This window comes from Scardinius erythrophthalmus, assembly GCF_964197995.2.
Source record: "Scardinius erythrophthalmus genome assembly, chromosome: 5".
NCBI classification, from domain to species: Eukaryota; Metazoa; Chordata; class Actinopteri; order Cypriniformes; family Leuciscidae; genus Scardinius; species Scardinius erythrophthalmus.
Window position 1 is genome coordinate 2,772,012 of NC_138225.1, and position 17,095 is coordinate 2,789,106.

Consider the following 17,095-nt stretch of genomic DNA (forward strand, 5'->3'; position numbering starts at 1 on the left):
GAGCAGTAAAAGGATATATTCGCCGGATAGCGAAGCAGGCAGGGAAAGCTGAAGGCGGCGAAGGCGGCCGGCGTCCTCAGGCTGAGATCCTCGGCGTGCTGGTCGCTTGATTCGACGGCGGCTTCCTCAGAGAGCAGCGATGCGTAGAGCTTCGCTGAAAAGACAGAAATCAGAGAAGCAGCCTCCGAGCCCTGTTTATATACGCTAAGCCACACCCCTTTTCGCGGGCTGTGACGCATTAAGCGCGCCAAGCGCGCTCATTGGTCGTGACGTCACGCCAAGGGCTCAGCGGTAGGCTGCTGCAGTTGCCGCAGGGCAGCCAATGGGCACGCTAGTAAGCTTGCCCTAGGTCTGCAGGCTGCCGCACTGCGTTGACAAGATTATAAAAATTAAGGATAATTTTTGGCTTCAGTATCTCGAGAAAGAAAGGCTTTCCCGTAGCGTAAGCAAACTACGCAATACGAGAGAACCTCTCGTAAGAGAACCAGCAAATAACAAATAAACTTACCATCAATATGCACTTTTTGTTTAGGCTACATAAACATTAAAATAGTAACATTAAAAATGATGGCCACATTTGAAAGGAGTGTCTTGCAACATGTTATCTACTAACATGTAGGCTACAAGTTCAAATAAAGTTTTGACAAAAAAGTTTTTATAAAAAGATAAACCTCGCATATTTCAGCCTTTAAATCATTTTTATAAAAAGAATGATTCAAAAAAGACAAAATACATTTACAATGCACATTAGCTTATCTTTTATTATTAATAGTAAAATTCGGTCCGATTTTCCCGTGGCGTCTGTCGTTGCTATAGCCTACCATGCGCTGATTGCGCTCTCCACAACGACAGAGAAGTTTTAATAGCTAATGGATTTCCACTACCGATAAACGCTTGCGTAGCTCTGCTAGAAGATTTATTTACGGAGAATAAAAAAACACCCGTAGTTTGGGTGCACCCCCATCCTTCATATTGACTCGTTGCTCCTGGAAAAAAATGAGCGCGTCGCTTCAATTATTTGAAATAACGAACTTGAGCGCGCAAAAGACGCAATATGTGAACGGCCCTTGGCGAGCTACCTCCAATCAGGCCACGAGCTACTCTCGCGAGTGACGTGTTGGAGACAACTTTAGACATTATGTCTTAAAATAAATATCCTAGGGAGAAAATGAATGGGATTTTCCTGTTCTGTTGGGGGCCCCCTTGGAGGGCGGGGCCCGTTTCAATTGAAACGGGTGAAACATAGGTAAGGCCGCCTCTGAAACTAAAACCCCGTGAATTTGTGAAAACGGTGACGTCATGTGTATCACGTGTTCACTCTATAGGCGCAGTGTTTCTTTACAAAGTGACATCGCCATCTACTGGCCTGGCATGAATAATACTGTTTCTTATTTTCGTGTGAACGGGATCATTTTGACAACGTTGTCATCTGTGCGCAAAAAAATTCAAAGGAAAAACCTTTAATTTCATTTAGTACATTGTTGTGGTGTAAATGCACCCAAAGTTTCAACCTTAAGTAGTAGCAAAATAGGTTGCGAGTAGGGCTGGGTATTGACACAAATTTCACAATTCGATTAGATTTCGATTTGATTCAATATTGATTACTTTGGATATCAGGTACAATACATGGCAAAATTTCTCAAGGAAAACATCTCTAAACTAAAGCTGTAAACTATGGGAGTCAGTTCTAGGCTTCATTAGCCTACTATAATATTGAAGGTAAAAATTAACTGATTTGTATACAAACACTTAAATTACACTTTTATTTATTTTTATGATAATAAAGTTATATGAAATATAAACATTTAAATGGTGGCTGTCATAAAAACCTGCCAAATTTATTCAAACATGCATTAAAAATTAAAATGAATATGTAACATGGTGCAGATATTTAGCAAAATGCTCCTCTCTAGAGTTAATTTTTCTCGCTGACTGACGAGTTTATGGACACTGGATATGGTTTTTCTGAGGTAAATGTGACGTTACATGACATCGTTTACAAGCTGTTTTACTGACGTCTTTCCACAGTTGAAACACTGATTGGGCGATTCCATGTCACATGATACGGATTTCAATAAGTTGTACTCTATCTTTTAACACATGTTCAGATGCTCGTTCATGTTTATTTCGCGCTGTAACTGGTGTTATTAAGGCGGAAGAGAAGATCATGTGCTTCTCTTGAGCTGAGCCAGAGCGATCTCACGCCACAGCGCTAAAACGGTATTTATGTTTTGGAATTTCGTAAGAAAATGGACGCAATTTTAAATCTGAGACTTTGCTTATTATCAATAGTAACAAAGCACAAAGATTATTGTGATTTATTGGATGGGATGCGCGCTACAATGTTACATTCATTCATCAACTGAACACAGGATGACTAATCGATTATTGGGATTTAAGAATTGATATCGGTTCGTAAAAATGAGAATCGATTAAAATCGAGAAATCTATATTTTTTACCCAGCCCTAGTTGCGAGTCTTACATGTTGACTTTAAAGAGTAAAAAGTAAAAAAAAAAAAAAGATTGTCATGATCTGCTCGCCTTTATGATTTCCATATGATATTATCAGTCAATTATGTCCAAGTCAAATCTGGCACCTTCACCTTCAACAATGTTTTTTGTTTTTGCCTACAGCTGGAAAACGTGGTACTTTTTATGTCCTTTTTGAAGACGAACACACTGTGCTACATTACACTTTTTGTGTTCTGCAGAAAAACATAAAATCATACGGTTTCAAACACGAGTCAGTATCTTAAGGGGCCAAAAGACTTCAAACACAATGCTGTATGATTTATGATATGTGAAATGGTTTTAAATAGAAGGCAAACACCAAACTACTTCATTTCAATGCCTTGTTACTTCAGTGGCATTGTGATCTTAACCAGAGTGCGAATTACCCCACCATAATTGGGGGTTACTGCTCCTTCACTTCTTCTATGACCATCATGGTCCACTACCATATCAAACCCCACCGTGATCGCCAAGTGCAACATGTGTTGTGCAACACACATACAAGGTCTAAATATGCGACAAACTGATAATCAGTAGGCTACAGAATATCTCATTGTTATTATATATCCAAAAGAGAGCTGTTTTGATCAACTCCCAAAAGTTAGAAGTTAAGTCCACTGAAATACCTTTCTAATTACTAGTAAAAGTAATACCTTTACAAGAAGCCTATTGCCTATTGAGTTTTTCCTGGCTCAAAATGAGGTAGAGGTGGTAAAATCATAATAATGTATTTTAATAATAAGATAATTAAATGTGTATTTTTTTGTAGATCATCATAGCCTAATGTGTTTCCCACATTTTTTAGTTGGTGGAGCTTGGTACCTCTAGGGGGGTCCGTGGACATGCCCCACCGGAAGAGAATTTTGTACATTTTAAAGATAAATTCATTAATCTGGTGCACTTTGAGTCACCCGAATCCACTGTTAAAAATAAATAATCCACCCGCAAACCGCCCATGTTCTCTGATTTAGATATCTGCATCTGATCATCACATTACAATTATTCAAATTCTTAGTGTTAAGCATGATAATATGGTAACATATCACACTGAAGTAGGCTGATTTAAAATGAACATTTATTTAAAATAAAAGTTCATCTTTTGGCAAAATTACATTTCCTTAATAGCCTTAACAGAGGCTTTACTCCCTTCAAACTTAAATTGTCAATGTTTCATTACATCACTGTTTGAAAACACCCAGAATAATTTTTTGTACCTTTATAAAGGGCATTTTCCCCTAATTTTATTAAGGTATGCTCCATCTTTCATTTCAAATTCTTAAATTTGATAAATATATTCAATTAAAATAATTAGACACTAGGCTGTTACCAATAAAATTAAATAATTTACATTGAAAAATTATAACTGTATTAAATTAGATTATTTTAAATATTTTTGAATATACAAATACGGAATGTTGAAAAGAATGATACTTTATGAAACTAGCATTTTGTCATTCAACGTTGACACTTGCTTGAGAAGTTGAAGTCGTTCTCTATCTCCGTTGCTTCTAGCCACGGTGGTTAAAAATGGTACGGTCCACAATAGGGGTCGCTTTACATTAAAATGTTCCTACAGTGAAAATAGGAGTTGACTTGTATTGTAACTGTAATTATATTTTTTCACAATAATGATCTGACCCCCTCAAATCTGATATTTCTGTCCCCCTGTAATTCGAACTATGATCTTAACTCTATAAATCATACACAATCTAGCACAAGCATGGTAAAGCACTTGATTGTTTGGCCTCATTAGATACAGATGTATTGAGCAGTATTGCTCAACAGTGCAGTGATACAGCTCTTGTTGTGTGCTAATTCTGTCCGTGAGGCTTTGTGGTCATTGTAATCCATGGTTTGGGTTTCATCATAAGAATCCAATGAAGCCGCCAGCTATTGCAGCAAATGTTCAGCGACTTTTAACCCAAGTTGTAGATTATGATCAAGAGAAAGGGTGAAGAAAGAGAAAAGCACTTGAGATGGCAAGAAGTAAGAAAGACAGGTTGGCACACTAACAGCTACACCCTTAAAAAGAGTTGACTGAGAATAAAGTTTTTTGGTTCCCCAATGAACCTTTCAGTGAACATTCTTAAAGGGGTGGTATAATGCCCTTTTCACAAGATGTAAAATAAGTCTCTGATGTCCCCAGAGTGTGTATGTGAAGTTTTAGCTGAAAATACCCCACAGATATTTTTATATAGCATGTTAAAATTGTCACTTTGAGTTTTGGGTCTGTCCCTTTAAATGCAAATGAGCTGCTGCTCCCGGCACAGGGGGCGGAGCTTCAAGAGCTCGTGTCCTTTTGCCTCACACACACATGCACTGAAAATTTCAAAAACTTTTAGCCTTTTATGTTCAAACCGGAGTCAGACAATGATGGAGAGACTCAAGAAGAAGTGCCAACATGTAGAAGCAACAGGACATTTCTGAATGGTTAGTTGATGAATTTATGAAGCTGGTGTGTAGTTATCTTCTAGTAGAATAGCAAAAACTCCAGACCTAACCCGGCCCTGGCCCGTGGTGTTCAAGCCCTACCCGGCCCCAGCCCGACAACGGCTGCAATTTTTCAGCCTGAACCCGACACGACCCAAGACCAACATCAATATCACTTTAAGCTCTCTCTGACGCCCGCTCTTTGATGCGCGCTGTCTCTGCTACACGCAAACATACGCACGTCACACGCTACTAAAAGGTAAACTTTTATTATAGGCCTGAAACATTATGCCCATTTATATATATATATATATATATATATATATATATATATAAAAAAAAATTTGTAAATGGACTTAAAACTTCCAAAAACCTGTAGAGTAGTGGTCTGGGTTCAAACAGTCCGACACGCAAAGTAAAGCATTCACGTGACTGGTAAGAAAGTGAGGTTTCGTTTTTCGTTAATCACGTGTTTCTCTGAAAACAATACGCGCTCCGGCACCGAGCTTCATGAGAAATTGCGCTACGTACTCGATACGCGCTCTGAAGCTTCAGTGTCACATGTAACATCACTAGTTTGTATGGACTGCCTGTATTTGACCTTGCCTGTACTTTGGATTACGTCTTTGGATTACCCTGTTCAATAAATAATGCATTTGGATCCTCAACCTTCGTGTCTCAGAGCAGTTTGTGACAGTTTATTCTGAATAACTGGCTATCGGTATCGGCGGAGAAATTTAGTTTCGGTGCATTTCTATTGAAAGTGGCGCAGAAAGCAGAAGAAGAATGCATGCATGCTGGATAGGATGGGATGAGGCGGATGTTGTAAGAAGAGGGGGATTCTTGCTTAAAGTAGCTCATTGTTCTTATATAACCATAGAGTGATTGCAGATGTTTTTTTACTGTTTTTGCAGCTGCTGCAGGCTTCTAAAAATAAACCGCATAAAAGCTTTATGACTGTACTGTTATGAAAAAAACATGAGTTGCTGACTTGAAGCCACGTCTATGGTAATGCCCGATGAAAGACGGTGGATCACATGCACATGCATGACGGATAACTCACAGCATTAGCACACACAACTTTCACAATCCTTCAAAAAAGACTCGCCTCTGAAATTACTTTCCTTTTCGCCAATCCCTCGTTTTCTACCGAACTCCATTCTGGAATGTAACTCGTAAATATTTAAATGGGAGAAGCTCAATATGGTGATTGTAGTTCGCCTAATGCCAGGTTCAGACTACACATTACTTTTCTCTGTTAAAATAGTCACGTGTGGAATCTTTTAAAAAACACGTGAAGACATCTTTTTGGACAAGCTTTTAATTAATTTGTTTTGGCGTTTATTAAATTTATATGGTATTTGTACAGCTGTTATTGTATTTGTTTTGATATTATTATTTTTTTACTGTAAAGCACTTTGTGACCCTTTGTCTGTGAAAGGTGCTATATAAATAAACTTTACTTACTTACTGTGTCAGATTATGCTATTTTGACTCCTAAATTCATGTCAGACTACACTTTTTATCAACCAATCATGGCTTGCCATCTTTAAAGGAACACGCCGACTTTTTGGGACTTTATTTAATTAGTTCATTTAATTAACTATTTTAATGTTTATTCACCGTATCCCCCAGAGTTAGATAAGTCCATACATACCCTTCTCATCTCCGTGCGTGCCGTAACTCTGTCTGACGCACCCACCGCTAGCCTAGCTTAGCACAAAGACTGGAGGTAAATGGCTCCAGCTAGCATACTGCTCCCAATAAGTGACAAAATAACGGCAACATTTTCCTATTTACATGTTGTAATTTGTATAGTCACAGCGTGTACAGATAACAAGGTCACATGAGACACAGCAATCTTCTAACCGTATACATACTGGGAACTATATTCTCAGAAGGCGAAGCACTGCTACTTCTGCGGAGTGATTTACAGCTGGAACTAGCGACTGACTTCCGAAAACAAGAGCATAAACAAACAATGTTTGTCAGATTTTCAAAGACAGTGTGCCTCCCTTTTGACACAACAAACCTCTTCCTCAACCCCAATTTTTACTACTTTACAATAGCGATCAGTGAGCGGTTTGTTTGCGCATTAATAATAACGGACTCTCGTCTCGTGCGCCTAATGTGCGACTCCTGTGTGTCACTGTAAACGCTTTACCTTGATTACAATGGTAATCCATCAAAACTTTACTAGCGCGACACTGGTTTGCTTTATCCAACCGAGAGATGTTGTTAGCGTATCATATGCTCATGCAGCGCCACCGCTCAGTCTGTTTCACAGCACGATGACTGACTGTTTTAAATCGAATGCATTCGCTTACTGAATCCTTGGACTGAAAACTTTCCAGGAGTTTACGGTTTAAAATGATCTGATTGAAAACAGAGGAGCGGAAACATAAGAACATCTCTTGTCCAACCAGCTTCTTTTCGGTTTTTAAAGTATTGTTCCCACTGTGTTGACTTAAATTATTAAAGGGATACTTCACCGATTAGCATTAAGCTTTGTATCAGTAGAAACCCGGTAGTATTCTGGAATGGCCGTGCTTCCCTCCCTCGTGTCCCCCTGAGACGAGAGATTTCTGTATTGTGTGTCTGGAAAAAACCCTCAGATGACGCAAAAATCATCATTTATCATCATCTGAGGCTTTTGTGTCCAGAGGCGAGAGACTCCAGCCAGTCGGAGGAGCTCGTCCCGCATGTGTTCAACTCGCCCATAGGGGAATCTCACCATAAAACACTGTCTGTTCAGTATCGAGTCCACTAGTAGCCTAGCTGTGTCATTTCTCCAGATACTGCCCTCTGTAACCGGTAGGCGTGGCTCGGGCGTGTCCTCGTAGGGCAGCGAAGCAAGTGCATTCTGGGAGTTGTTGTCTTTCATCCACATGAGCCAAAAATACATTTTCTGGCTTTTCTCAGTCTAGAAGGCACCAGCTTCTAAAATAATTTCACATTTCTACTACAAAAATGACTCAATTTAAATACACATTCATCTTTCCAGCAGATAAATATCCCTTTAATCATTAATTGATTGATTTAATGTTTTTTACTACTCTGCATTCCTCCTCTGACATGATCTGGTGCCACACACTTTGAAAACCCACAAACCTTTCTTCCATTGCATAATTCCACCAACACCATCGGCTTTCTTTTGTTTCGCCATGTTTTAAAGCAGTGAAGGGAAGAGCTTCTGTGCTCCTATTGGTCAACGTCACAGATGTGAGGAAATTAAACATGCTAGTAGTGTTGTCAAAAGACCCGGTACTTCGGTACCAAGTCGGTACTAGAAAAATGTAAACGTCACGGTAACAAGTTTTCTTAAAGGTATAGCGGAGGATCTTTCCGAATTTTAGATAAGAACCGCCCTCTCCACTTTTTGAAAAAATGCACATGCGCAACACTCTACTTGCTCCCGAGAGGGAACGCCTATTAAACGTGTGCGAGGTTCTCCTCGTGCACGCTCTGTTTACAAGTTGCTGTCGGCATCGCTCATACAAGATTACTTTCCAAAAGAAGATTTGCACTTTTTCTCCAAATAGCATGCCAAACTTTACCTGTCAAGTAGAAACTTCGCGACTGAGGCATCAGTGGGAGGCCCAACCTGTGTTTTCAGCGCACGCCATCGTGTGAAACAATCTCCCAAAAACACTCTGATCTTGTTTCTCTCTTCTGAGGCCTTTCTCTTCTTCTCATACAGTTCGTACAAACTTTTTCTCTTGCGACCCTCAGACATTTTCAAAGGACCCGGTGAAACGGCGAGCTTCAATGAATGGCTGAGCTCTAGCTCACCACACATAAACACCTGAAAGTGCGCATGCGCAGAAAGCGAAAACTAAGGGACGAGCATGTACGACGGCCTTACGTAAACATATCACCAGAATGATTGACACTTAGGTGGACCAATAGTTTACACTACCCACCCGGAAAAAGAAAATCCTCCGCTATACCTTTAAGTACCGGTGGTACCGAGGACCCGTTCAAACCCGGTTCCTTGATGCGCATGCATGCACTGAGCACGTGCAGTTGCGCGTCCTCTTTATTAAAGCGCTGTGACATGGCGACCGGCGGTGCTGCTGATGTGGTGGCTGTAAATCCACTTGTTGATAAGAAAGGAGGAAAGAGACATATGGAAATATTTTGGATTAGGCTAATGTCATGCTGCCATAAATGGCCGTTCACATAGCGCGTTTTTTGCGCGTGCAGATTCGTTATTCCAAATGTAGGTGCGCGGCAAGCACGCTCATAATAGAAGCGACGCGGCGCGCTCGTTTTTCCAGGCGCACCTATGTTCATGGTTGCGTAGCAAAGACAGACGCCACGGGAGAGCAAGCGCTTGTGGAAAGGAGAAACTTGTCGATCTCCGAATGCAACGTTACATGAGGAGAGTAAAGATGGAAAGCTTTTAAAGATTAGTTCACGGATAATTTGTTGTTTTGTCATTAGTGAAAATCAATATTGACCTTGTATTTGAAAAAGGATCCTCATATAAAAACAATACTAAAATTCAGAGTCAGTTCATTCGCATTCGGAGATCGACTATTTTTGAAACGGTGCGAACTGCGCTCTCCATGATGACGAGGAAGTATCAGCAAAGAATTTATTGATTTCTAGCCCTTTGGTACCGAGAACCGTGGATTTTCACTGGTATTGGTACCGAATACTGAAATTTTGGTACCGTGACAACACTACATGCTAGTCTTTCTGTTGGGACATTGTGAAGCATCGGTGCCGGTTATCGTCCACAATGACACGTTATATGAGATAAAACGGCCAATTCTTACGATCTGACGGTCATTGTTGTTTACAAATCACCACAACATGTAGTCTGAACCTGGCTTACAGTTAAAATATTAAAGTCACCCTTTAGTCATTAATTTCATCCCTTAAAATTCGTCACCAAGTTAAGTATGTGTTCTGTTTGATACATTTCAGGGTTTTGTCCTTCAATATCCTGCCTTGTCAAACTTTAAATAAAACTAACTAACTAACTAACCAAAAAATATTTCTTCATGCCTATAAATATCTTGAATGTAACTGGACACCCTTGCCTCATTTAGTATGCGAGGTTCTATGAATATGCAAATGAGCCCCGCCTCCACTCACTCACTCAGCTCAGAGATCCACTGGTTGACGATCACACGTTGATCTGATTGGTTACAAGGTAGTTTGTGACGTCAGAAACACCAGCGATTTCAAAGCGTGTTTTTGAGACTGTCTTTGGTTCACTGCAGTTTTAAGGAGGAAATACTCGGCAATGGTGTCGACTTATGAATTTACACATGGTTTGTCTTAAAGCGTATTAAAAACACCACATAGACACATAAACTACATTAAAAGCTGGATTTTCACCACAGGGGGACTTTAAAAATATTTTATAAAGGAATGCAAACTGAATCAGCTTATTGGCATTCGTCATATCAATTTTGATTATGGTTTAAAATCACCTTTTTTTATATGACCACTTTCTCAAATTCTATGATTTATGAAAGCAGAACACTTTTTTATTTTCGCTGAATAAATGTAATTGGTCTAAGCTATAGGGTTCAACGCTGAAACTGACAGATTGTGCATAACATGTCAGAACAAATGCACTATATAATTTGTAAAAAAGCAACACGAATAAAATGCTCAAGCACGCCTAAATTAAAACACACCTGACATGTAGATAAACAGTCCTCATATTGATGTCAAAAATTGCAAGTAATAAATGTAGAATACTACAATAGTAGTCTGAGAGTTGTGGTAAAAGTTATTAGCATCATCATGAGAAGAAGTAACAGTGGATCATCAGCAACGGAACTGATTATTGTGTGTTTGTTTTGCACCACGTTAATCTCAGGCTCGTCATCTGATTCTTCTGCTGGAGTTTATTAGGATTATTGCAGTATTAAGGGTTTCTTCATCCCATAGTGAGAAGGAGACCTGGATAAACACACACCCCTGAGCTGCACTGGGACCAGATCTTTCCGGTCAGCTGACGAGTAAATCAATACATGGACATATCAGTCCATCCTCCAGTGTGTGTGTGTGTGTCTCAAAGAGAGACGATGCAAAGTGAACAAGCACACTGGATGGCACAAAATAAGTATGGAGCTTAACTTATGAATATTTAATATTTAAGATTTGGGAGACTCCTAGAGAGGGAACATGCCATTAATGCCCAGTCGGAATTATTTATTAGTTCAGACCACATAAAAGCAAACAGTTTAAGAAGATGTTGAGGGAACTAATCATTGCATGATATTTGAAATTCACCAATTTGTCAAGCTCATTGTCTCCGAACGAAAACTGTTTAGTAGAATCATTACGTGAACCGCACTAATGGCAGACTGGTGTATCAGAAGCCCTGTGCAATATCCCTTATCATCCCCCCCTCAGAAACACTCATCTGCCCAGCGGATGTCGAGAGATAGTGCAATTACACAATGATGAGGCGTTTTTCAGTAATGGACAGCATCCAGTCTTAGAGAGCTAAAAGGAACGATGCACTTTCCTTTTCATTAAATGGCTGCAAGTTGATCAGCTCCAACCAAAACTTGACATGCAATGATTTACAAATCGATAGTAAACCACATTTTTTACAACAAATTCTGTAGGGCAACCTACACCTAAATGTTATTACATTATGTTAGGTTATTTTACAGTGTGCTTGTTACATATGTTACATGTACTTACCATAGTAATAACAGTCAATTATGCATAATTACATGCAACTAACCCTCCACCAAACCCTAATCCTATAGTAAGTACATGTAGTTGCTTAATATTACTCAGTACTTAAATATATAATTACACTGTAACAATGACACATTAAAATAAAGTGTAACCCTTTATTTTAATGTGACGTTGTTATGTTGTACTTACTCAAATAAGTACTGAGTAATATTGATTAACTACATGTACGAGTTACGGTTAGGGTTTGGTGGTTTAGGGTTAGTTACTTGTATTTATGCATAATTGACTGTTATTACTATAGTAAGTACATGTAACTATGTCACCTTAAAATAAAGTGTCATTTCATTACTTTTTAGATGTTATGAAAATAGCATATATATTCCTCCTGTCAGATGACTTGTGCATATGGAAGCTTGCTTACGCCACCGAATAAAAATTAAGTCACAATTCTGACTTTTTTTTCCACAATTGCGAGCTTATATCATGCAATTCTGCAAAAAAAAAAAAAAATGTATTCAGTGGTGGAAATTTAACATTTTTATCTCATAACAAATTACAGATTGTTAATTTCGTAGTAAAAACACATTGTATATGGAGGACTAGTGATGAAATAAATCATTGTAATTTTTTGTATGAAAAATATCTGCATTTTTAAAACGTGAAATAATGATTTAAAAATGGATTTATTTCCATTCAATTATTAAATTGATAACTGATTTCATTTTCTGTGTCACTCCTAGTGCTCCATATATATTGACATTTTAGGTAAAGATGGTTTCACAACGATTCTGAACCGTTTTATTTTGATTACTTTCATTATTTTCTTTTACTTTAGCTGTGGTGTCTAAAGTGTTTTACAAACGTTGCACTGATACATGAATTAGGTGTGACCTCCAAAACTTCCATGACAGGAGATTGTGATTTTTTTAAAACACTGGTTGAGTTTTTAAAACCACAAATCTCAGGGTTATCTAGTTCTTCCTTGCAATACGATCCAATCAACTTTCAATGCAAACCTACGCCCTTGATGAAGAGAGAGAGAGAGAGAGAGAGAGGGGTTGGTGGTAACTTGTACCCTATTGGATGGAGGCTGATGGATGGATGAAATGCTGCATTATGGGCACTGCACCTTGGCACACGTTGCGACACGCCTAGTGAGAGCGAACCTGCAAAGCCGGAGAATGTGAATGTGCGAAAACCAAATGTAAATCGATGTGAGACAAAAGTCAGTGCTGCACGATAACAGCTTCTGAGACAAAAGAGAGAAGCGTTGGATCATCTGCATCCTACACCAGCATAATATAACACTTATGAATCACAAACCTCTTTAATAATGCATGCTTGCAGAGAAATTCTGCACTGAATCGGCATTCACTGGATGCAGAGGCTATATCATTAATGTCACTGGATCTGTAAGCTAAACTGTTATAATCATGGCCATGCATGTGCTGTACTGGAGTGTCTATCTGATGTCCAGTTCGGTCGGATCTTTGAAAGGCACCGCCCAGAATTCTGGATTCACACTCAACGCTGCATTATTATCCTCATGCATTATTATACTCTATTTTAATGAATGGCAGGCAGTGACACACACTATTCCCAAATAAGCCTCGTCATCATTACAGCAGGACTGTGACCTGTCAGTCGGTCCGGATCAACTTATATGGGCCTTTGGACTAAAGAACGTGCGCGCGCTCACTCAAATCGATTATGTCATCAATATAAGAACGTTGAAAAGATTCATAAAAAGAAGAAAGAAAGAACGCGCGCGCGCTCACGCGAAAATCAGTGGAATTTCCAGTGGCAATGCGACGAATGCATTATTATATACCACTGTACACGATATTGTGAGACAGTTCACTTCGCGTGATTATAACTATGTGAAGAATAGCCAAATTATAAATGAATAATGCATGTGCAGAATATAATGCATAAGTTGCACTTACCGATTTCATGGCAGAAGCCATATCGTCATATCTCTCCGCCTGCTCGGCCAGCCGGGCTTTCTGGACCAGCTGCTCGCGGTCGACCATGTTTAAATCGCGCTTGGTTCGGGTGATATGGGTGTATTTAGTGGATATGCCGTGGGACGCGCGCGAGCTCCTCTTGCCGCTGCAGCTGCTCGCTCTCTCTCTCCCTCTCTCCGCGCGTGCCGATGCAACACGCCCCTCCCCCTCCTTACGCTTTCACTGGATTGCGTCATCAGTTGTGAGGGGGGTGCAGTGACGTCAGGATCATGAGGGGTCTCGCGCGACACTGACTCGATCGAAAGTTATTACAAAATGTAAGTGATATTGAAGTAATTGTTCTCTTTGTAAACCGCATCCTGAAACTGTAGTGCATATTTGTAAAATGTATTGCAGTATGTATAACTATATTATTACTAGTCCCAGAATAATGATAATAATAATGTTTTGTTTTTTTAATTTGATGTTTGATTTTCTACGAAGTATTTTGCATCGCCGCTTACTTAATGTAAATCTGTTATGATAGCGTGTTTGCACTGTTAAAGTTTCTTCTGATGTGTTTTTACATTTTTTTTTTAAAGAGACCAATAAAAAAAAAAACCCAAATCATATTCAATCATATATTTTTAAATATGTTATTTTGGTGATTTTTATTTTGGACTTTAAACTGCAGCTCTTAATGTGGTGCTTTCTGTCTGTAGCGAGAGAGAGAAGCAACGCACACGGAGCGGAGAGAGCTTGAATGAAGGGAGTTTGGCTCTAGATACAAATATTAGAGGATAAAGCTCTGAAAGATCATACCGTCCGTAAACGACCCTGAACGCTTGTGGTGTGAAATGGTGAAATGGTAAAATGGCGCGGTCCGCCACCACTGCATTAGGGGCTCCGTACAATCTCAATAATAAAATGGTTGGTTATTTATTTATTTAATTAATTTGGTTATTAGAATATTGAGAGTTGCAGTGTTACTTGCTAGCCTTTATAGAGTAAACTTGGGCTAATTGTCATAAAGTTACTCCAGTGAATATTTTTCATGCTTGTTTTATTTTTAAAAGTCATTTTCTGTATAGACACCCCCTTCTTGGCTACAGAAAGGCTATTGAAAAAAGAAGAAAAAAAAAAAACATGTCAAAAGACCCAGACTCCCATTATAACTAATATTAAAATACACCTATTACATATTCATTATAAAATTAGAATATGTGAAATATAAAACACAGATGCCGAAACTTTTATTATGTAGAGCACCTGCCGGAAGAATAAATAATGTGCTGTTTTGTCTTAACAGGAGAACATTTCAGGAAACTACTTTAGTCCACCTTTAAGAATATATAATAGATTTATAGCACTTTATTTATGGGCAGAAAAAAAAAGGCAAAACATTTAGTGGTCTTTTAATGATCTTTTTTATTCACAAATCACTGGTCAGGAACTGCACACATTCTGTAGATATAGTCAATTAGCACAGAATAGCCTTGAAACAGCTAGATTAGAGTCAGTGTTGATCCACTCAACGGCTTCACAGTTCATGAGTATCTGAAAAATGTCTCAGTTCGTTTGAGTTTAATCTGAGACCAAATATTCACTATAGGGTTCAAATCTGGACTAAACATGAGCCTGATTCGTTCTCAAGCCACTTCTGAAAAATAACATCTCATCATTTCTCTTAAGATAACAACTTTTCATTTGTGGGAATTGTAACAAGCCATTCTGCAATATTCTCCTGTACTCTGAAGCATTAAAGGACTTGTTTGTGGTAGAGATGCATGTATTATTCAATTTCTCAGTAGATTTTCGGAGACGCTCGTGTTTCTTTGTGATTCATCACTCTCATATTCAGCCAAAAACTGTTTTTCTGGCTTTTTAAGTAGTCCATTGGATTAAATTTAGCTAATTTCCTGACCAATAATTTGTGGTTATTAAATTAAAAGCTTAGTGTTTAGCCCTTCTTCTTTTTCTTTTGCCCAGGAGTGTATATTGACGAAAAAAAGTCTGTACAGTAAAAAAAAAAAAAAAGTGATCATAAACATTTTCTTTTTTTCTTTTACCTTAGGTTTACCAAATGTTTATTTATATATTATATATAAAAATCTCAACATCATTTTTGGCCTACATTTCTTTCCTATCTTAATATACTATTATGCAATTAGGCCAATGACATGGTTTAGTTTCCTCAATACAAATCCAATATTACTTTTATCCCATTAATTTTCATTCTGCTAATCTACTCACAAATGATGGAACAGAGACAAAAAAAAAAAGACAGAAGGAAAGAAAGAAAGAAAATGAAAACATTTTTTAGCATTGAAACTATTATTTTTCAATAATAAATCAAACCAATCAAAATGGACCTGAGAATTATTATTTTTTTGATTCTGAGCAGACCAATTCAGACAAATATTTTTGAATAACGAATGATGTTTTGACATTCAATAAAATGATAAAGATATTCAGATACACTTTAAACTTTACAGTAGGATATGCAACAAAATTTATCATCAAAACAGAATTTTTTTACGTTTACCACTTTAAGTATCATCAGTTTTTGTATGGCATAATAAATTTGGTGCTTGCAGTCTACATCAACGCCTAAAGAGAGGAGAGTCTAAAACTTTGGTTTCCACTGTATATCAATAGCCTCAGCTTACTTATTCACCTATGTGTACACGTTCGTATAGTTTATAAAGTGCATAATTCGAATTTTCATTCATAATATTTATTACAGTTATTTATATAACAGTAGTAGCATAACTTATTTTTCATTTTTTCACACCCAAATAACTATTTCATCTTTAAAATCTATTATTCAGGGTTGGCGTGAGGTGTTATGTACAAAATTTATACAAGTCCTGTAGTCGATGCTATTCCTATCCCCTCCCTATTGGATCAGGCTGGTTGGCGTGGCTTGAGGTGGGCGGAGTCATTGGAGTGAACATGTGACGCTGGCATCCTCTGAATGGTCACAGTTGTGGACGTTCCATGCTATGTGAGAGCACCGAATGAGAGTATCTTCTGTGCCTGTGCATTTCAGGTTGTCCAGGTGGATTGTGCCACGACCGGGACCGAAGTAGGCCAGTACCTGTGCGGATCTAGGCAGCCCGCAGCCCATCTGCCTACACACCACCTTAGCATCTGTAAGATCCCAAGCGTCATCACACACCGTACCCCATTCCCCTCTCAGGTACATCTCCACTCGGCCCTCGCAGCGGTGCAGGCCTCCCACGAGCCTGATGGTAGCTTGAGGAGAGAAAGAGAGAGCTGGATAAGATGCGTGTTTGTTCAACCAAGCGACAACCTTCCGGTCTCGCTATTGAAACCAACTCGGGAGTGACTTAAACTGCAGTTCATCGACTGGCCACTAGAGACCGGCTGCAGAAGAGAGTCAATCCCATAGACCTCCATGTTAAAATGCCCAACTTTACAGCAGAAAAAAATGTGTTTACAGCCTGGTGCAAAAAGTGGTTTTGGTCTATACAGCTAATTTTGCCCTTCATGACGACTGTGAGGG

The 17,095-nt window shown here is 38.7% G+C and overlaps 2 protein-coding genes across 2 annotated transcripts in view; both read right to left on the minus strand.

The window, feature by feature from the left end:
- The window catches only part of ywhag1 (3-monooxygenase/tryptophan 5-monooxygenase activation protein, gamma polypeptide 1), a 31,864-nt gene extending 18,095 nt beyond the window's left edge, over positions 1–13,769 (minus strand). The window contains exon 1 of the mRNA XM_081365640.1: positions 13,567–13,769. Within this exon, the coding sequence (XP_081221766.1) occupies positions 13,567–13,653 (87 nt within the window). The 5' untranslated portion in view covers positions 13,654–13,769. The remainder of the gene's footprint in view (positions 1–13,566) is intronic.
- Positions 13,770–16,507: 2,738 nt separating this feature from the next.
- The window catches only part of LOC308691322 (scavenger receptor cysteine-rich domain-containing group B protein), a gene marked incomplete at its 3' end in the record, with an annotated part of 33,596 nt that continues 33,008 nt past the window's right edge, over positions 16,508–17,095 (minus strand). Inside the window, exon 13 of the mRNA XM_081366397.1 lies at positions 16,508–16,824. Within this exon, the coding sequence (XP_081222523.1) occupies positions 16,508–16,824 (317 nt within the window). The remainder of the gene's footprint in view (positions 16,825–17,095) is intronic.